This window comes from Gracilinanus agilis, chromosome 1 (assembly GCF_016433145.1).
Source record: "Gracilinanus agilis isolate LMUSP501 chromosome 1, AgileGrace, whole genome shotgun sequence".
NCBI classification, from domain to species: Eukaryota; Metazoa; Chordata; class Mammalia; order Didelphimorphia; family Didelphidae; genus Gracilinanus; species Gracilinanus agilis.
The window spans coordinates 792927562-792949951 of NC_058130.1; the positions used below are offsets into that span (position 1 = coordinate 792927562).

Here is a 22390-nt window from a genome sequence, read left to right on the forward strand (position 1 = left end):
ATCCTGATTAGAGAATTGCAAATCATAACAACTCTGAGGTAATATCTCATGCCTAGAAGATGGGCCAATAGCTGTGAATTGATCTCATCATTTTGCATGGAAATTTGGAATTATACCCAAAGGGCTTTAAATGACTGCCTGCCCTTTGACCCAGCCATAGCACTCCTGGGTTTCTACCCCAAAGAGATAATAAGAAAAAAGACTTGTGCAAAAGTATTTAAAGCTGCACTCTTTGTGGTGGCAAAAAATTGGAAAATGAGGGAGTGTCCCTTGATTGGGAAATGACTGAACAAATTGTGGTATCTGATGAGGATGGAATACTATTGTGCTTAAAGGAATAATGAACCGGAGGAATCCCATGTGAGCTGGAAAGACCTCCAGGAATTGATGCAGAGTGAAAGGAGCAGAACCAGGAGAACACTGTACACAGAGACAGATACGTTGTAGCATGACTGAATGTAACTGACTTTGCTACTAGCAGCAACGCAATGACCCAGGACAATCCTGAGGGACTTAGGAGAAAGAACTGTGGGAACAGAAGCACAGAAGGAAAACATAGACTGGATCACGTGGTTTTGGGGATATGATGGAGTTTGACTTTAGAAGATCACTCTGATGTAAATATGAATAATACTGAAATAGGTTTTGAGCAATAACACATGTATAACCGAATTTAATTACTTGTTAGCTCTGGGAGTGTGGAAGGAAGAGGGAAGAGAGAGAACATGGAAAAATATTCTAAATCAATAAATAAATTGATTTTTAAAAAGGGATGATATAAATATTTTTGTACAAGTAACTCATTTCACCTTATTTTTTACCTCTTTCATCCGCAGAGCTATATTAGGATAATAATGAATATCTGTGGGTGAATAACTCCTAGGTGGATTTGGGTAAGGTGAGGAATAGAGACATGGAGTAGAGAGGGAAACCACCAGGAGAATCAGTTGGGTTTAACACAGTGGGTTCTTGATGTCAGCTAGGTGTCAGGCTTTTCTGGGAAAGGAGGAGAAACAAGAAAAGTCTGTATAAAAGGGTTTAATAACAAAATGGGATGGGGAGTGAAGGGGTGGAAGAAAACTAACACTCAGGTCTAGTAATAACTACTAGGGAATAGAGGGATGGACACAGACTAAACTGAAACTAAATCTATGAGCAGACTGCCAAAGATAAGGTAGTCTGGCTTGACAGGGTTAAGGCTATTTCATGAAGATGTACTTGGCTGATCTCAGGTTGTCACAGCTGGTCACAGGAAATCAGGATACACCGCAAGATAAAATTCACAGGTGAAGAGAGGGAGATGAGATAATTTGTGTGTGTCCACCACACCAGATAAATCCATTTCTCAACCTACAGTTTCACTGGTGTGCATTTTGAAATGCACTAACTATAGGAGACTACATCTCCCAGGGTTCCCTACTACAACTTCCTTAGACACATCCTACTTCCTTTGTGGGAGGTTTCTGAGAAAGAATAGGAGAGAGAGGTGTTGGGCGTTTTTGGCACCTTTTTTGAGGAAGAGCCTTGGTCCTAACATAGCTGTCAGAGATCTACCTCCTAGCCTCCCTGGACCTTTTCTTTCCCTAAACTAAATAAACCCTATTGAGATCTATTTATAATCTCCAGATAATCTGATAAAGATGGTTTAGTTGATAAGAAAGTAATGGACACAGAAGATTTTTCAGCTCATGCTTCCAGCTCCAAAGTGCCATTGAGTCACAAGTTTATTATATATGAAAATTCAAAATCCCTTTCACCCAGAAGAACAGTTTTACAGCTGTGTAGAATTGCAGTTTCAACTTAGACAATACACAGAAGCTTCAGAAGCTTCAAGGTGAAGATAAACTACAAGATTGGATTGTAGCTATATCAATATCAGTTAGTTAAGTCTGGGAATATTTGCTGGGTCTGGAAGTCCCTGAATTTTTGGCCTTGGCTTTAAGACTACTTCCAAACAGCTGATTTTTCTGACCAAGGGTGAGAATGTTAACCTCTTGACTTCTGGTTTGCTAAGAACTTAAAGTTTTCCAATAAGAAAAAGTGTGGATTAGAAAAGGAGTCAAAAGAGGAGTCTCAGATTTTTATCTATTTGAGACTCTGTTTCTCTTATTGGCTTCCACATATTCTCCCTTTTCCTTTAAATTGAAGTGATTTATTATGCAGCAAAACATTTATTAATGAAAGGAGTTATAGTTACAACCATCAGCTATAGCTGGATCTGATGGGATTCACATTTTATGTTATTTCTCTATGGCTCACAAAATCTCTTCCTTTTTTGTTTTAATTGAAGAGATTTTAATTCACCTTGAATTTGCTTTACTGTAGAACTGAATCATGTAATGAGAATTGGCAAGCAAAACAGAATTATAAGGAATAAAAAGGGCATCCACATGTTGGGCTGTGTGAATTTCTCTTACAGGAGCTAAAGGAAGACATAACTGACTTTTAAGTTACACAAATTTGGGGATAAAAAGAAAAAGGACAAAACCAATGATCTAATGATTGCTAGGCACATTGACAAAAAGCCAATTAGGGGGTAGTCCCCTTTGGCATAAGAGTGTACATTCAAAACAGATGCATTCAACTACCCATAGTTCAATCAACTGCACCCCAAAATACATTTTGGATCTTCTTGATACAGTGTAGGTTTCTGCAGGCATCTTCATGTTTGTTGTCTGGATTCTGGGGAGATGGCATATTTCTTATCCTGAAATTACTCTCAAAAGAATTTAAACTTTACATTATAGGTTATAAAACATACATTCTCCCCTGAAGAGGGTTAAGGCTAACACTAAGATCAGCTAAAAACACATGACTGACTTTTGGGGTTGTGTGAATCAATTGGCAAAAGAAATTTTTAAAATGTTAAAAATCCAAATAAAAGAGAGAAAAAATAACTTGTGAATGAAATGTAAAATATCAAAGTCTTAGATGCAAAAATGTAGGGAAAAATAAACTTATAGCAGGCCCTTGAATCAAGGCCCAAGTAAAGTCATTTAAGCAATTGTGTAATTACCCATTCAGTGGCTAAGACTATAAAAAGTTACCACACTTATAAAAGAAAGAAAAAGATCAATTTTTTCGTGAGAAAGGGAAGTGTCTATCCCTGGTCTGATTTGCCTGCACTTCTCAGGGATAGTGTGAGCCAGCATGATGGCCACCCTTTGGTACTTGACTGGGATGAAGCTCAGGGAAGTCTGACCTCTAACATATGTCAGAACAGCTGCAACCTGAACCCCACACTAAGTTTAAGTTCTTCAGTATTGGCATGAGAAAGTTCTGCCAATCCTTCCTGGATTGGTATGGTCTTTTTTGACCTTGTGGTGCTAGACACTGTGCAGTTTCTCACCAATCCCATTGGACTTGCTGGTCTCCTTAACCTTGTGGCTCTTTTGTTCCCTTCTCCTGGGATCAGAAAGAATCATTAATCTTTATTTACAATTTATGGCAGGTTTCCATAGACTATAGCTTTGTGGGTATGCATTAATATTATAGCAATTACATATTTATATTAAACTTATATTGCTGTAAAATTAAAAAAAGATTAACATTGATTATATGTATTTTAAGTACAAGAAATTAGAAAAAGGGAAAAATCGATTATTCAAAAAATAAAAGGAAAAGGAATAAGATAATTAAAAATTCAGGGAAAAATACAATGTTTTTAAGTAAAAGGATGTTTTAAGAATCAAATTATATATATAGCTTAAATTTAGTGAAAGGTTTTTTACCCAAAAATCAGATCCATTTCATGTTTGAATAAAACAAAACCTTGACCCCCATCTTATAATTCTGGGGTATCATTTGTTTCTTTGGATCTGTAATTAATTATTCCAATTGATGTTCAGAAACTATACAAAAAAATGAGTTTACAAGAGTTTCAAACTAACTTTCATTGAAACAACACTTGGGGTGGGCACAGTTTCTTAAGTAAACAGTGGAACATAATTGCTTGCTATACGCATTCAAATTTCTGGGGTTTCAATTATTATATCATTTTCCTTTGAATATAGCAAAAGGAGGGAAGGGAGTATAACATTTTTGACTTCAGGTAAGAGTCAGGGATTATTTATCATTGATATCTTTCTTTTGAATGGTGAATCCAATTCAATGATCCATAAATGAGTAATATCAGTTGCAAATCCAATGACTTTTATCTTAAACACTAATTATTACCAATAGCATTTGAAAGGTTTCCAAGATTTACATACACAATGAAAAACTCTAATGTTTCAAAATATGATAGACACATTTTCTTTTCAACAATTTCTCAATGTATAAACTATCTGGTAATTCTTTCCAATAATACCAAAAAAGAGTTAACAATTTTGCTTGGAATTAAGTTTTCATTAATGTTATCTTGATTAGAGGGGGTTGAGGCAGGGGCTGGTTATCCACTTAACTCATTGTGATAGTCAATTTTCTTTAAACTTTTAGTTCACAATAAAATCATATATTATTGCAAATAGGCATGATCAATTTTTAACAAATAGCTTTTACACATAGTTTACATTTAAACATAGGTTTTCAGTTTTTATACATGTTTTGATAACATTGAATAACAATATTGTTAAAACTCAATATTTGCATCAGCTTTGCTTGCAACATTATTGAATTACCTTTCACTTAGTAGCTTTAACTATTACATTTTGTTCTCCTTACTAATCTATTCAATTAACTTTTAAGGACTAGTGAAACAGTGAGCACAGGAGGCATAATCTGACAAGGATCTAGTACCTTAAAGCATAGATTTAAGTTGTCAGGATAATTATTTTTTACATATTTTCTAATATTACTTGAAACAGAGATAACTACTTAAGTTGAGCCACATTTCTGTAAGTTACAAAATTAACATTAGCTTCTTTTTAATTGTTTTACTTTAGTGAGTTTGAGTTGGTATAAACTATCATTCTTCAATAATTATTATTCTTCCCTGTTTCTGAAAATAATTATAATCAGAGTCTCTCCCTCTTATGTGCAGAAGGGGTTAAATTATTTTTGAAACATGTCCAAGGCTGCAGCAGCTTTTGTCAGCTGTGTAGCCTGATCTGTTTAACTCTTTAGTTACTGCACTTATAAAATTTGCATGATTATTTTAAAACCTGATAATTAATTACTTTCAAATGAATATTAATTTAAACTTCACTACAACCAAATTGCCCTTGATTAAAATCTCTTAACAATGTTTCCTACATATACCAATTATTCTTTCAGACCCTACTTAAAGCAGAATAAAACCTGTAGTCTTGCCTCTTTATACCATAAGACAATTCTACATACCTGATTAAATATTTCTTTTAAATTTTGATGTAGTATTCTTATATGCTTTATACTTCTCTTTTGCAATCCTCAAATTCAGTTTAATAAGCATTTTAGGCAAAATTGATTATTTAAATCTGTATTTCACATACTGCAAGTCTTAATATATGACTTTTCCAATATAAATTTTGAGCACATTTAAAATTAACTGAAATTCCATTTTCTAACTGGTAGTCAATAAGTTTATATTATACCATCAGTACTTATTCAAAACTTATGATTCTGATTAACTAAGAAATTTTAAATTGCACTTCTGTACATAATTCAGAATTGTTGCTTTTCTGTCTGAATAAGTTTTTTCTTAGATTGCATTTAGAATCCTTAGTAATTTTGATTAAACATATATCTCAGTATTTAACCTGTTGATAGAGTTAGAATACTCTAACAGACATAAGACATCCTATCAAAGATCAATAAATCACATCTTACATGGCTAAAGAAATCTGGAGAAAAAAGAAAGTGTATTAGTCAGGAAAATGATTAACCTTAACAAGGAACTGGCTAAGCTATGATGATTTCTTGGATTAAATTTAGTCATTGGTGGGGCCAGTGGTTGGCCTCCTTTCCATCTTCCCCTAAATCTCTTATCAGGTAATCTGTAAACATTTCGATAGAATTTGGAATTGCAATTTTTCTTCCAGTGGTAACCTTTCTCACATCTGGGACACAAAGAGTTAGGGGCATTGGAACAAGACCTTTGTATAACGTTTGAGCCCTTAATCATTTCAGAATATGTTTTTCCTTTCAGGGCTGCCACGATGGCTATACCCTGCATATAGGCTGGGATAAAGTTCTCACAAGTTTTCACATAGTCATTAATAGTCCCAGATTTTTTTAACATTTTGAAGTATGCTCTGATACACATTATTGGCATTGTTGTAAGCAAGCTTTCTGTCTAATATCTCAGTTGCTTATTCATGAATTATGGACCTTTTTACTTCCTGATTTAATCTATCTATAAAATCTGAATGTCTTTCCTCTGAACCTTGTCTAATCTCTGCCAAACCTGTGGACAGCTTTTTAGTTACCAGGATTCTTTTCCGTGCCTCTAAGGCATACTTCCTACATTGAATTAGAGCTTCTCTAGGTAAACTAATCTGATCAGCATGTAATTCCCATTTATCTTTTCCAAGTAACATTTCCTTGGTAACTCTGATGCCCTGTTTCTTATTAATGGCTGTCTTCTGTTTTGCCAATTCATCAAATTCTGATTTCCAAAAAAGGTAGTCCCCTCCAGAAAGGGAATATTTTGTTGTGTGAATCCAGTCATAAGGAGTTATCCAGATCACCCCAAAGTCTCCACTAAAGTTAAGGTGTATGGAGACGTAGGACCATATAAAACACAAGGTGCCTTAATTTCTTTTAACACTTTGTAGGGAAGAGGCTCCCATGTGGGAGCTACTTCATCATCATTCAATTCATCTATTCTAAAAACAACTTGGAAACAGAATGACATATCTCCTTCCTTCTGAGCATTTTGTAATGCTCCTTTAAAACCAATATTCCGGAGCTGTCGCAGTGGAGCTGGAGCTCCAAGTGGCAGAGGCTCTTCTGTTTTTATCTCTTTTTCCTCTTTTGAAAGTAGGTTTTTAGGTGGAGGAAGGTCCACTGCTAGTGACTTTTTCATTTGAATTTTAAAGCCCTGTTTTGATTATAATAAGCCACTTCCTTCTCCTCTGATTCTGACATTGAAATCTTAAAGATTTCATTCTCTACATTCTGACCAGATAACAAAGTTGTTTTTTCAGCAGCCAGTGAAATTTTTACTGGCATTTGTTCTAGTCCATGTTCAATATAATAATTTTTCAAATCATTGCCAGCTTTTTGCCAGGATTCTAAGGCAATCCACAGGCTACAATTTTGAATAAGATCAAGAAACTTAGTGAGCTGATTTTTACTTATTTTTACATTTCCTGAGGGTGTACTTAGTTATATCAATGAAAAGAGTTGTTTCCTTTGAATCACTGTGTCCCATCCTGTTAACCCATTCATTTACTTCTAGTGTCTTCCCTTAAGGGAAGAGTTCTCAAAACTATGGATTTCTTGCCCTTCTTCAGGCAGAAAATAAACCCAGATAATTTTGGACTTGTCTGAGGTGGGGGGCCAAATCTTTACCTGTCTCCAACATTCCAATGTCCCTCAGTTTGGGCACCAAATGTTGAGCTCTATTTATCATCTCCAGATAATCTGATAAAGATGGCTTAGCTGATAAGAAATAAAGGACACAGAAGATCTTTCAGCTCATGCTTCCAGCTCCGAAGTGCCATTGAGTCACAAGTTTATTATATATGAAAATTCAAAATCCCTTTCACCCAGAAGAACAGAGAGAGTTTTACAGCTGTGTAGAATTGCAGTTTCAACTTAGACAATACACAGAAGCTTCAGAAGCTTCAAGGTGAAGATAAACTACAAGACTGGATTGTAGCTACATCATTATCAGTTATTTAAGTCTGGGAATATTTGCTGAGTCTGGAAGTCCCTAAATTTTTGGCCTTGGCTTTAAGACTGCTTCCAAAAAGCTGCTTTTTCTGACCAAGGGTGAGAATGTTAACCTCTTGACTTCTGGTTTGCTAAGAACTTAAAGTTTTCCAATAAGAAAAAGTGTGGATTAGAAAAGGAGTCAAAAGAGGAGTCTCAGATTTTTATCTATTTGAGACTCTGTTTCTCTTATTGGCCTCCCACAAAACCCAGCTATTCTATAACCTTAAGATGTTTCCTGATCTTTATTGAGCTCCAAAGGGCTTGGGTCAATTTCCCCCTCTGAGCTTGAGGCTACCCCATCTAGGCTACCTTCCTTCCTATTCCATTTCCCTTCCTTTCCCTTCCTTCTCCTCCTACCTTCCTTCCCTTCTTTCACCCACTCACATTTCTGGTGACCTCTATTGAGACCTGAACCTGCCTGCCTGACTACCTGCCTTCTTTACTACCTCAGGTAAGTAACAAAAAATTTTTCCTGCCCAAAACCCAGCCCAGCAGGGGTCCCTTCCCCTACTAAACCCCTGGTGGGCTCCTCTGCCTCAGCAGGAGTTCCAGATCTAAATCCCCCTCACCCTTGCTGACCTAAACCTAGCATGGATTCTGGCTAAAACCCAGCAGGGGTTCCAGCTAAAACACCCAGGAGAGGTCTGGCAAAAACTCCGGTCCCTCTCTTCCAGTTTCACCCATCCCAACCTACTGCTCCCTGCCTTAACTGTCCAGTTCCGATCTCTCCTTCTGGAGTGATTTTGCCTTTTAAAAGGCAAGACTAAAACCCCAAAATAAATAAAACCCAACTTACTTTGGTTTCCTGCAGGGAGGGCTTCCACTCCACTCCCTTCCCCATTTTGACCTTAACTCTACCCCTTTGCCCACAATTTCCTTTCCAAGTCTCACCCCTCCACCAGCAATTTTCTCCTCCCCTGTAGTACTGCATCCTTGCCATTAGGGGTCAACACTGTGCATTTAGTGTGTTTTTCCCCCTTTTTTTCTGATAAGCTACAGTGCTGCCTTTCTGCCACTGGAGGCCAATGTCAATAACAAATAAATTTAAAAAATTTTTGTAGCTTAAACCAAATAAATAAATAAACCATAAACGAATAAAAACCAAAAAAATAATTAATGAAACTAACTAACTAAATGAATCAATAGAAGCTGCTCAATATGAATGCTTCTATACAGGGAAAACTTTTTGACTTTTGCCAAATTGGAAACCTTTACAGTTTACAAATGCCTCCTCCTTCTCATGCTGCTAAGGAATCTTCTTTTCTTAATTTTCAATATGACAATGCAAAAGGTTGCAAATAGGAAAATGCAAGCCAATAGCCAAGCAGTAATACAAATCCAACTGGACAATTTCAAATATGCTATGCACGATGCATTGGAAAAGGAGGATCCAATTCAAAAATGTGATTCAAAATTTTGCGAGGCTATTCCTGAAATACTCAGAGATGAAAGTCCTATTTCTCCTATTTCTCCTGAAATAAAGAGACAGATGTAAAGAAACTGCTCTCATCTTGTGCATCTCTTGGCCAACCCTCTCTCCCCTGCTACTTCTCCTAACACCCCATCCTCTCCCTACACCCTATCCTCTCCCGTCCCTTCTGCCAGTTTACAACCAACCCCATCCCAGACCACACCGGTTCCTACCCATACTGCCTCAATAAGCATGCAAACAACTCAAAAGAAGGCCTCAGTAAGCACCCAAACAACTCAAAAGAAACCAAAACCACAGACTGATTTTGATTCCTATGATGACCTTTTCCCCTTAAGGGAAGTGCTCACAATAGGATGAACTGGGGATGTGATAAACTTAAGACATCATATTCCTTTCACATTCCGGGACATTAAAGAATTTAAAAGTGATATCTCTAATTTCCAAGATAACCCCATAGCCTTAACAAAAAAAGCTGGCCAGCATATTCTTCCAATATGATCCTTCTTATAAAGATGTTGAAAAATTACTTCAGGCCTTCCTGATAGAATGTGAGAGAAATAAAATCATCTCTCATGGGAATAAAGTCCAAGGGCACAATGCTGCACACTGGCTACCCTATGATCCTCAATGGAACTATAATATTTACAATTAAACAATGCTAGAACCACCATTCTCAAAGCAATGAGAGAATGTGCTGAATGACCAGATGTTTGGACAAAATTTGACCACCTTAGACAAAATGATAACAAGACACCCTCCCAATTTATGGATAGGGTCTTTGAGCTAGGAGGAGGTACCTAGACCTAAATCTTGCTAATGAGAAAGATATCAGACAAATAAGGTGTCAATTCATTAATAATTCTTGTAGGGTAGTCCAAGACTATTTTAAAATCCATTGCCCAAAATGGCCTGAGATAGATCTGGAAGAATGAGAACTGCTGTGTATGTCTCAAAAGGACATGCAGAGAAAACAGCAGAAAGTAATGATCTATTGGAAATAATACAAAAAGAACTAAAATCATTATGAAATAAAATAGATAAACAGGAAAGAGGGCATGATGATACTATACCAATACCACTTGCCCCTCTCTGAGAATCTAATTATCTATCTATGACCTGTCACTTCTGTGAGAAGAAGGGCCACTTAATGATGAATTGCAGAAATCTAATCCAGGAATAATAATAATAATAATAATAATAATAATAATAATAATAATAGCTACCATAAGTTCAGGAATAGCAACTATGGAAACAATAATTTCAGGAACAACAGCTATTGGAATAATAACAATAATATTTTCAGAACTAGCAATTTTAGGACTGATAATTCTAGGACCGTAAATCAGGCAGATAATTCAAACCAAATGACCCCACAACAATATCTTTTAAGTGGAGCTCATCCACAAATGACTCGGGGTGCCACTGCCCTCCACGTGGGGCAAAAAAAGGTGCTCCTTAAAACTCTATTGCTTTTGTTGTTTTGTTGCTATTCTTTTCAATTTTATCTCCTCCAAATAGCAAATAAGAAGGAGATTTTGAATATAGTGACTGTCTATCCCCTTATCTTTCTTTGTGCCTGTCTATCCTCTTATCTTTTTTTGTGCCATTCTGTATTTAACCCTGGACTTGTCTTTTATGGAAGTCCATAACAACTTGTATTGTATTGATAATTAGGAAAACTAGTATTTTGTGTATTTGAAAGATTTGAACATATATTACTATATTAGAAACCTGTATTGAATAGCCTTGGTGTGCATTTGAATTGATTTGCATTTTGCTCCTTTTTGTGAAATTTTAGTATTTTCTTCAATATTTTATTGCTTTGTACCTCCATTGTTTTATCTACCTCATTTGCATTCATACTGTGGACCATGGCTAAGTTAAGAGGAAATGCATCTGAATTCTTGGGTAAGAACCTTTATATTCTACCCCTCCTTAAGTGACACACATTACAATAGAGATATAATTTTTGATTGTCACTGATTATAGGAAATATATATATATATTTTAATTTTAGCATATTTTTTATAATTGCATGTGTGATTTGAATTTTCCCAAGCACATGTCATCTATCTAAATTAAGAGAGTTTTTGATTATTAGATTAGTGTAGGTTTACTATGTCCATTAGTTCTAACTGTAACTGCTTACCCAAAAACCTTAGACTACTGAAATTGCCATTTGTATTTTTCTATTATTAGATTTAGTACCTATGTCTGATTCGAAGAAATGGGATCACAAAGGAGCACAGACCTCATCTATACAATGCCAAAGAAGCACAGACATCTACACAGTGCCAAAGCAACATGTACCTAACCCAAATGATGCCAAAAGAGCACACAGGTCAAAAAGAGAAACCTATCTTGCTGAGTCTTGCTGAGACTTCTATGCCAATAAAAAAGGCCTTGAACCTAGTGTAAGACTTGAGGTTGAGGCACTTAACATATGTTACTATGTAGGACTCCTTGTACCACACTTCTTGTGAAATTTATATCAAGTACCTAACAATTGGCTGTTCTGGCTCCATATTCTATCCCTGAGAAGAAACAACAAAAGAAGAAACAATGTAATATCAGAGCAATAAATACAAATCTAGTCCTTCTTACTATGATGGTTGCCTGTGGTCCTGGCTGCTAAGTGGGTATGTGCATGATGTCAAACATGGATTACTTTAATTGGGCATTATTCAAATACCTATTGTAATTTTCTTTTTTCTTATTTAGAATTTTTTCCATATAAAATTTAGGATTGAACTGTTTAGAATTTTCATCCAATAGTCATTTCTCTGTTGCGCTCATTTTTCTAATGACTTTAACTGGCAGAGATTCATTTGCCTCATGCCTCAGCCACATATCCTTTTGTGGTTTTTGTGTTTTTTTCCTATCCATCTCAAGGGGGAATGTGTTTTTATTTCATATGAAAAGTTATTTTAGTGAAAGAGATTTATTGCCTCCTGGAATCCAGATAGAGATGCCTGTGGGAATCATGTAGAGACTGCATGTTGATCCAGGAGCCTGAGAGAAAAACCAGATGTGCAAAATTTGAATTTTGGGGGGTTTTGTTTAAATTCATTTATCTTGTTAAAAATTCATTTATTTGGTTTAAATGCATTATATATGTGTGTGTATGTGTGTGTGTGTGAAAGAAGGAGACTGCCCCCTAATTTTTTTAAAAAAGAGCCAAGTATTTGGATTTCTTTTGTTGAAAAAATTGATGCCATTTCCCATCTTGTATTGATATATTTATTTTGTTGTGATTGTAAATTTGTTTAAGTTTGTTATGATACATTGGGGAGACTAGTCTCCCAAAGGGTCACAGGGGGAAATGTGCTTTTTGAAATGTACTAACTGTGGGAAACTATATCTCCCAGTGTTCCCTACTAAAACTTCCTCAGAAACATCCCACTTCCTTTATGGGAGGTCTCTGAGAAAGTATAAGAGAGAGAGGCGCCAGGATTTTTTGGCACCTTTTTGGAGGAAGAGCCTTGGTCCTGACATAGCTGTCAGAGATCTACCTCCTAGCCTCCCTGGACTTTTCTTTCCCTAAACTGAATAACCCCAGCTATTCTATATCCTTAAGCTGTTTCCTAATCTTCATTGAACTCTGAAGGGCTCAATTTTCCCCTCTGGACTTCGATCTACCCCAACAACGCTAACTTCCTCCTATTCCTTTTCCTTCCTATTCCTTTCCTTTCCCCCATCCATCCTTCATCCTACCACCCACATCACATTGGTCTTGATTGAAGATATAATGTTCAAATCTAATGAAACAACTCCAGAGTTCTGAATTCCCAAAAGACACATACTCACCCTGACAGTTGCTCCAAACTCAACTGTCAGCCTCCAGAGTCACTGCGTGAGTCCCTGTGAAAAGATTTTTAGTTCACTTGACAGCCAGTCTGCTCTGCTATCAATCTATCTCTGCTATCTGACTCAGAAATATTTCTCTACAACAGATAGTAGCAGTAGAGTTGGGTCAAAGAGTAGCTGACTATCATTGTGACAAAAAAAGAAGGTAGGACATAGCTGTAATCAAGGCCAAGTTGGCTTAGTGATGGGACAGAGTATTAAAGTATTATACTTCCAAGTATTAAAAATCTTATTCTTATTGGAGCTTTAAAATCTGCCTGTAGTTCCTGCAGATGCAAGTTTAGTTGAATTCAGGGATTGCTCAGGCTGGGTGGTTGGAGCTGGTTCAATGGTTTTGAATTTCAACTGAGAGCACTATAAGGAGGATATTAGAAAATAAGTATTGTTTTTGTTAGTTAGAAGCAGAGAAACTGGCTTGAGGAAGAATTGGAGTTTCATATAGAGCTGAGAGAAAGGGTTAATTTCAGCTATTGGTAGTTATAACCATTATTCTAAGAGAGTTACATTCTCTGGGTGTGGCATTCCAAGAGTGGCTTCTGACAGTTGACAAAGCCACACACAGCTGCTTTCTCTCTCAGGACTGGCGAAGGTAACATCTTTGCTTCTCTCTATCTTGGTCTGAAGGAAAGACTTGAAGGAGGGGAGTGTTTTCTTTTCCAACTTGGGAAACACTATTAACTTATCTGTTACTGCCTATAGATGGGTTAAACTGTGAAAAGACCAAACAAAACCTGGTCTTTGGTTTGGACTCTGAGTCTCTTAAGGCTAAGAGTCCAAACTTGATTCTTGTGGAGACTCAACCAGCTAGCCTTGGTTATCTTTATAACTTAAAGGTGAAGTTAATGGTTATAGTGGTTAGGTTTATTTAGAATAGTATAAATTTGGTTAGTTAGATTAGGGAGGATTAGCTTAGCCTGTGAACCACAGGAGAAGTGGTTCCTTGATGGACTTGGGAGTTTATTTGGGTGGAGTTAGAATACCTTAGAATGAGAAATCCTTTTTCTCTCATATATATTTAAATAAATTGTTTATTTTCATAAATAAGAGTCTCTTTAGCATTCTTTGTGCCTGACCCTGAAGGGAAGTTCATCTTTGAGCTTCACTTCATTTACCACTGAAGATACTTTTCATATCATATATCAAAAGTATCAAGAAACAATTTTGAATCTTTATTTTTTAGTTCTCTGTCCCTTATTTGTGGGCTCACCTTATATTATTTTTATAGCACCAGTGCAAGAGACTGTTCTTATGTGGAGTTCACAGTACATCTTAATTGGGTGGGAAATGCTCTGCTAGATCTGGGCCTGGAGAATATGATAACTCAGAAGGCATTAACAATGAGTCTTTTGGAGGGTTAATTTTGGGGTCCTGGAATTCCTGACATTACCAAAAAAATTCAGCAAAAAGATGTATACAGAGAAAATCTGTTGGAAATAACTATAAGCCATAAAAAAAATCTTTTGGAGTTTACCTGCCAAAACAAACCCAGGAAGAATATGATTAAAACTACAAAATAATTTTCACACGAAAACAGATCTGAACAATTGGAGATATTGTTTTTAACTAGGCTGAAACAATATATTAAAATGATAAAAAACCTAAATTTATATATTAGGTGCCATATCAATGAAACTGATATAACACACTATCAACAAACTAAACCAAAAAAACCCACTCTTACCTTCCATCTTAGAATCAATGCTATATATTAGTTCCACAGCAGAAGAGATGTAAGGGCAAGGCAATATGGATGAAGTGACTTGCCCAAGGTCACACAGCTAGGAAGTTTCTGAAGCCAGATTTGAACCCAAGATTTCCCATCTCTAGGTCTGACACTCAATCCACTGAGTCACTCAACTGCCCCATAACATTTAAAGAGCTGGAAAAACAAATCACAAAATTCATCTGGAAGAACAAAAAGTCAACAACTGATGAAAAATGTAAAGGAACTTGGCCAAGCAGTGCCAGATCTCAAAATGTATTACAAAGTAATTCTCATCAAACCAATCTACCAATCTGCTAATTGTTAATAAATACAAAGGTGGACCAGTGGGATAGATAAGATACACATAGTAGTAAATGACCACAATCATAGAATGTTTGACAACCTCAAAATCCAAGCTTTTGGGGAAAGAATTCATAATTTAACCAAAAAAATTGCTTGGAAAATTGGAAAGCAGTTTGGTAGAAAATAGGTATGGACCAGTATTTGTAAAATATAGCAAAATGAGGGTCAAACCTATTTAAAATTATGTAAAAATGCTCTATAAAACTATTAATTAGAGAAATGCAAATTAAAACACTACTGAGATACCTCACAAGTGTCACATTGCTTAATGTGAAAGAAAAGGAATCAGAGAAATGTTGGAGGGAATATGGAAAAATGGTGCCATTGATGGACTATTGCTAGAGTTCTTAACTGATCCAACCATTATGGAGACCATTTTGAAAATATGCCCCAAACTGTGCATAACGCTTGACTAGGTCTCCTTGTAAAGTGACAAGATGTGGTAAGTCAGTGTTGTCAAGAGACACTAAAGGAGAGGAGTCAGTCAAGATGACAATAAGGTAATAAATATAGGTCAGAGGGAGAAGTAAATGCCTGACTTCCAGAGAAAAAGGAAATTATGGAGGGGAAGAGTTTGGGGATAGGGAAGTAGTGAGGTTAGGTCTATATTACAAAGAGATTTTTTTAAAAAGAAAAGGGCCTGTATATTAAAATATATATATTTACAACAACTCTGAGATGGCAAAGAATTGGAAATTGAGAGAATTCCAATGAATTAGAGAATAGCTAAACCTGGAAAGACTTGAACTGATGCAAAGTGAAGTGAACAGTACCAGGGAAACATTGTATACATTAACATCAATATTATAAGATAATCAACTGTAAATGACTTGGTTATTCTTAGGAATAGAGATTCAAGACAAATCAGGAGGTCTATAAGGGGGAAAGCTGTCCATCTCCATAGAAGGAATGAATCAAGCCTGAATTAAAATAAAGGCAGACTTTAAATTTTTTTCTTAATTTTTCTTGTTTTTTATCCTTTGGTCTAGGTTTTCTTTTGCAACAGGATTAATATATAAATATATTTGTCATTATTTCGAATGTAATTCTATATCAAATTCCCTCCTTTCCCCAGGAAGGAGTAAGAGAACGAGTGGGGAAAAGAATTTGGAACTCAAAAGTTTTTTAAATGAATGTTAAAACTTGTTTTTATGTGTAATTGGAAAAATTAAAATATAATTTTTAAAAAGAAAACGAGCCTCACTACTTCTCTATCCCCAAATTCCTCTTTCACCATACTCTTTTTTCTCTTAAAGTCAGTCATTTATTCCTCTCTGTGATCCTTTCATAATTACATAGTCATTGTTTACTGGTTCTTCGCCTTTAATCTCTCTAGATACAATTAGTGGCCTTGGCTTTGGTAAAGCTGCTGCCCATGTTGATCATCAGGGTCTGCTGTAGTGTGATAGGAAGTTTGCTCTAGCTTTTGCTAGGACCATTAAGCATGCCAAGAGATGAATAATAAATTCTATCTTCATTCCAAAGTCTGTTAAATACTGAAGGATACTCCACTGTTCCCAAGATTAAGTGGTTTGAGAAAAACACAAAAGGTGATTGGCTCAGCATCCCTCACCTGTGGAATCCTGTAGATCTCAAGCAGGGTTCCCATCTGGATAGACAGAGCTGATGTGGCTCCTCCAATGATAGCTACAGGCTTGTCCTGCCCTAGGCAGATATAGTTAGGGATGAGCTGGCCCTGCCCAGAGAGCCACCTCAGGGAGCTCTCCAAGGTCTTCTCATCACTGTGATAGGTGTTGTAGAGGTGGAATCCCAGGATAGAAATATTGGGTAACAGTTTGGGGTCCCTGTTGATCTCCTCCACAGCAAATACCAGGGACAGAACCTGCTGGTAATTTTTGTGCATCCACCTGAGAGACAGAAAGTAGGAAAACAAGAACAAAATATTCAAAGATAGTCCATTAGATCAACAACAGTCCATTAATCAACAAGCATTTCTGAGGCACTTGATATGATACAGAAATTGTGCAGAATGGTGGGGAAACAAGGAAAGAGAACATTTCCTGGATCAAAGAATTTCTCTTCCAACTGGAAAAACCACATGTGCTTAAATATGTACATACAAGAGAAGTTCAGAATAAACAGAAAGTAATCTTAGAAGAAAAGGCACCAGCAGCAGTAGGAATAGGAAGGAAAGTGTAGAAAAATTTCTTTATGGAAGATATCTTGTCATATTAATCTTATAGGAGTCCCAGGATTCAAAGAAGTGAGGGTGAAGAGAAAGAGCTTGGGTGAAAACCACTGCAAAGACGTGGAGATGGAAGTATGTGAGGGTCATCAGGTAGCCATTATTGTTAGATTGTAGATTGCTTGGAGGGGAGTAAGATACAAGAAGACTAGAACTATAGGAAGGGCTCAGGTTTAAAGAGATTTTGATTTCAGATAGCTTTCTATTTTATCCATGAAATAATTAGTAATTTTAGCATTGAAGTAAACCCCATTGAGGTTTATTAAGTAGAGGGATAGGGTCAGTCTTTCGCTTTAGAAAAAACATTTTGGCAGTTGAGTGTAAATGGGTTTATAAGCACTGGAGATACAAAGAAAGGCCAAAGACAATACAAATTGTCAAGAAATTCACTGTCTAATGGTAGAGATAATGTCAAGATCTATTTATCATCTCTGATAATTTGATAAGGGCATCTTAGTTGATAAGGAAATAACTGGATAGGGGAGGAAATCTTGACTGTTAACTCATAGCTGCTTCTCCGAAGTGCCATTGAGCCCCAAGTTATTATATAAGAAATTCAAATTCCCTTTCACCCAAAAGCACAAGGATAGTTTCCCACAACTACACAGAGCTGAATTTTAACATAGACAATACAACAGGCTTAGAAGCTTCAAGGTGAAGATAAGAACCAGGCTGGACGTTCAGCTATTTTTGTTATCACCAAGCCAAGTCAATACTTTTCTCAGGGGCAAATGCCCCAGCTAAACTAAGGTTTCAGCTTTGGCTGCATTTCTGACCAAAGGAGAAGAATGTTAACCTCTTAAATGCCGGTTTGCTAGGAACTTAAAGCTTTTCAATAAGACTACAATACTTTTCAACAAGAAATCACAAGGATCACAAAAGGGGTCAAAAGAGGAGTCTCAAATTTTCATCTATTCTCTTATTGGCTTCCACAAGATAGCATACAAAAACCTATTTATATACAAATTCTATACACAATAAATTGGATATAATCAGCACACTTTAGAGAGAGACCAACTAAAATGTTGTTCACCTTCAAAATCAAAGAGGATCAAAATGATATTGCTATGTTGAGGTTAATGAGAAGTATTAACTTTGCCCAAAACTGTGCATAGCCATTAACCAGGTCTGCAAGTAAAATGACAAGACTTGGCAACTCAGGGTTGCCAAGAGAGATTAAAGGAATGGAGGAGTCAGCCAAGATGACAATAAGGTAATGAATATGGGTCACAGGGAAAAGTAAATGCCTGACTTCCAGAGAAAAAGGAAATTGTGAAGGAAAAAGGTTTGGGGATATGGAAGTAGTGAAGTTAGATCTATATTCCAAAGAGATTTTTAAAAAGGAAAAGGGCCTGCATACCAACGTATATATATAATAACTGTGGTGGCAAAGAATTCAAAATTGAGAGGATTCCCAAGAATTGGAGAATGGCTGAACCTGGAAAGACTTGAACTGATGCAAAGTGAAGTGAACAGTACCAGGGAAACATTATATACATAAGCATCAATATTATAAGATAATCAACTGTTAATGACTTAATAATATGTGCCAGCCTTCTTTTCAGTTTCTTCCTTCTCTTTGCTTAAGACATAACTCAAGCAAAAACATGCACATCATTTTCATGAATTTTTCCTAGTGCTAATCCTCCCAACTGTTTCTGCTTCCCTCCCAAATTATCTCAGGGAAAACAGTGCCAAGATCAAGATCAAATTCAAATCTGACTTCAGACATTTACTAGCAGTGTGAACCTAGACAAGTCACTTAACCTTGTTTGTCTCAGGCTTTTCATCTGTAAAATCAAGAAAACCCCAAAAGGGCTCAAAAAGTTTCCAATTCAATTCAAATGACTAAACAACAACATCATATAAATAAAAATCATATTCATGTAGCATGTCTATTATATTAAAAAGTTGTCACTCATTAAAATGTGAATTCTGGTTCAGTTGGGATGGTTTATTTCTTTTTACTTATATTTCCAGTTGCTCTAAGAATAGTGCCTGGTAAAATATACAGCTTAATAAATACCTGAATAATTGATTCTCCAGGCAAACCATTCCTATATTCCTGTTACTTTCAAGAAGAATTTGGTTTGGAAGAAATGTTCATTCCATTGAAAACCTCTGACCTGCCCTTATCTAGAACTCAATCAAAATGAGGTTTTATAGGAATTCTTTCTTTAAATCATCAAGTGTGGACAGAGTACTACCTTTCAACCCCAGTAATTTATTGACACTGACTGACCAGGAGCTGAAAAATAAACTGAAAAGGGAAGGAAAAAGAACATAAAAACAAATTCAAGCAATATAATAAAATGTAATGAATAGATTTTATTTCCATATCTTAAATGCTGAATGAAGATATACAAAGTGAGCAAAAGAAAGCAGATTAGAGGAGAAAACCAGAAATATAGAGTCTTCAATAGATAAAAAGAAGAGAAAGGCAGACATAGACATGCAGAAAAAGAGACACAAAAGGGAATATTCAGACACACATTGGCCATTTTTCATACCTTTTTCACCTTCACTCAGCTCCTGTCTTCTAGCCATGTATAGTTTTTAAATCTACATCCCAAAGGCTATTTCACCATGACACTACTAGGGGAAGAACATCCATAGAAAATTATCTAGATTTGGAAAGCTAAAATTCTGGTTCCTTAGTCAAGATTCTCATCGATTTATCTTTTGATTTTACATTTCTACACATTAAATCTTTGCAATGTTTCCATAGTTTCCCAGTGACAGTAAAATCAGAGGAAAACTTTACATTGGACCATCCATTGAGCTGTAATTGATAAATAAGGCTGAACCTGATAGCAGATATTAAGGGGGTACTTCCCAAAAACCCAGAGAGGTAAGTACCATTTTATAAAAGAAGAAACTGAGACCAAGTTAATAATAACAATAAAAATAACAATAATTTTCATCCCTACTATTCATATAGTTTTTATATATAGTCTCATTTGATTCTTACAAAAGCCCTGGAAGGTAGGTGCCTTTGTTAACTGAATTCTACACAAGTTAATGTGGTTCTTTGATATTTACAGAATGCTTTCCATATACAAATCCATAATATCAAGCAAAAGGCTCTATAGGTGTTAGAATCACAAACCTAGAGTTGGCAGAAATCCCAGAGAGAATTTTAGTGGATAATATGTTAGAGACAGGATAAAGTCAAAAAGACCTTTTGTAATTATCACAATGAAAAAGAGAACATTATGAGATCATCTGATAGTCACTTACTTGTATTCCTTACAGCCCTTGTCAGGATGACTTTGAAAGAGTTCTGCTCTGCTGAGACTGCTTACTTCTACTGAATATAGGGGGACAAAGCTCCCAATCACCAGATCTCCATCCCTAGATAGGACAGGACTGGTTTTGGGGAAACAAGGGGACTTTTCTGCCCTGTTAACAGAAGGCGAGACTTGTGGGAGCATTAATAGGAGGACAGGAATTATCTGGAAAATTTTTTTCTGAATTTTGGGATGCATCAATCTGAACATCATTTTAAGTCCTAAGCCAAGAGGGAGTCAAGTAGTGCCTAGCCTAGACCTTTGGTCCCCTGCTTGGGTCTTAGTCTGATGGAGAAGTTCCCAGAATTTGACAAATTAACCTTCAGTGCTAAGACCGATTCTATATGCATAACACTATTGAACATGAAGGAGTCCTGTGTTTGGGAGAGTGATGAAAGCAGGGGAATATTTAAGCATCACTGGTTCTACAATTGAACTCTTTTCCTCTTAGCACTCTTGTTTACGAGATTGGAAAGTTGTTTAGTTTTCTATCACCTCACCCTCAGCCAAGGAGAAGCTCTGGAGACCATCTCTGCCTGAGGCATCTCCAGCTCTGTTCTTAAGTCCAAGGGGAGAACCAAAAGAGAAGAGGAAAAATGTTTTAGAATCTGTTTCACTATTCCTGGTAGAGCTCAAGGGACCAAAGTTACTTTGAGTTTATTAAAATGGTTATTTCCCCTGTTTGTAATGTTTCCTTCTTCTCAGCTTGTGACCCATATGTGTCCCTGTATCAGCAAAGGGACTCATAGACTCTGGGGCTGACACGTGTTGTTACAGCAGGGATGATTCTCTCTGAGGTGACTCCAAGCTTCAGGCAGGAGTCATTTATGTAGTGGTGAGGTCCAAAACTCTCAGTGACAAGAGTTAGGCCAACAGGGTAGACTTGTGTCCTTGATGTACACACACTTTTAATAATAATAATAATTACATTTATGCAACACTTTGAAGCCTGTAAAACTCTGGATATATTATCTCATTTGATCCTTACAAAAACCCTATGAAGGTGTTATTATTTTCACCATTTTATGGATGAGGAAACAGAGTCACTAAATTAATAACTGTCTGAGCAGTATTTGAACTGAGGTTTTTCTGCCTCTAAATCTAAAGCTATCATCTATGTTACTACCTCTTGTGCTAACTCTGTGAAATGAAGACCAAGCCTTCAATTTAGTGAACAGAATGAACTTTTCTAGGTGCTGCCCTTGACCATGAATTCCTTACAAGTCTCCTTCCCATCATATCCCAACTTATCCATCACTATAATTACATATTAGGAATATGTAACAGAATATCAGAAATGAAAGGGCCCTCCATAGGCAGCAGATATAGTCTGTATATGTGGGTGGAAGTCTCCCTTCATAATAGGTCCTCCAGAATCCAAATATTTTTCTCACTGTATTTTGTCACTCATCATGACAAAAATGACTATATTAGAGAAGTGACATCTTTAAGATTGTAGCTTTATAAGGGACTTCAGAAGGCTTTTAGTCTAATCCTTATTTCAAAGGGAATTCTAGCTTCATGATCTTCTATATAATCTCAGTGTCCACTTAGAGATTCAGGGATGGAGACCTCATCACCTCCTGGGACAGTCAATTGCATTTTGGATCATCTCTCTTATTAAGATGTTCTCATTTCATACTGAAATCCACAACTCTGCCACCTTAACTATTCTTCCTCTTCATTCTTTCCATTCAAACAATGGAGACATCTTTTGTCTCCACATA

At 36.3% G+C, this 22390-nt stretch overlaps 1 protein-coding gene across 1 annotated transcript in view; it reads right to left on the bottom strand.

The window, feature by feature from the left end:
* The window catches only part of LOC123246085 (vomeronasal type-2 receptor 26-like), a 52775-nt gene extending 31884 nt beyond the window's left edge, over positions 1 to 20891 (bottom strand). The window contains exons 1-2 of the mRNA XM_044675035.1: positions 20614 to 20891; positions 16741 to 17035 (exon numbers count right to left, since the gene is read on the bottom strand). Of these exons, the coding sequence (XP_044530970.1) occupies positions 16741 to 17035; positions 20614 to 20876 (558 nt within the window). The 5' untranslated portion in view covers positions 20877 to 20891. The remainder of the gene's footprint in view (positions 1 to 16740; positions 17036 to 20613) is intronic.
* Positions 20892 to 22390: the final 1499 nt, after the last annotated feature.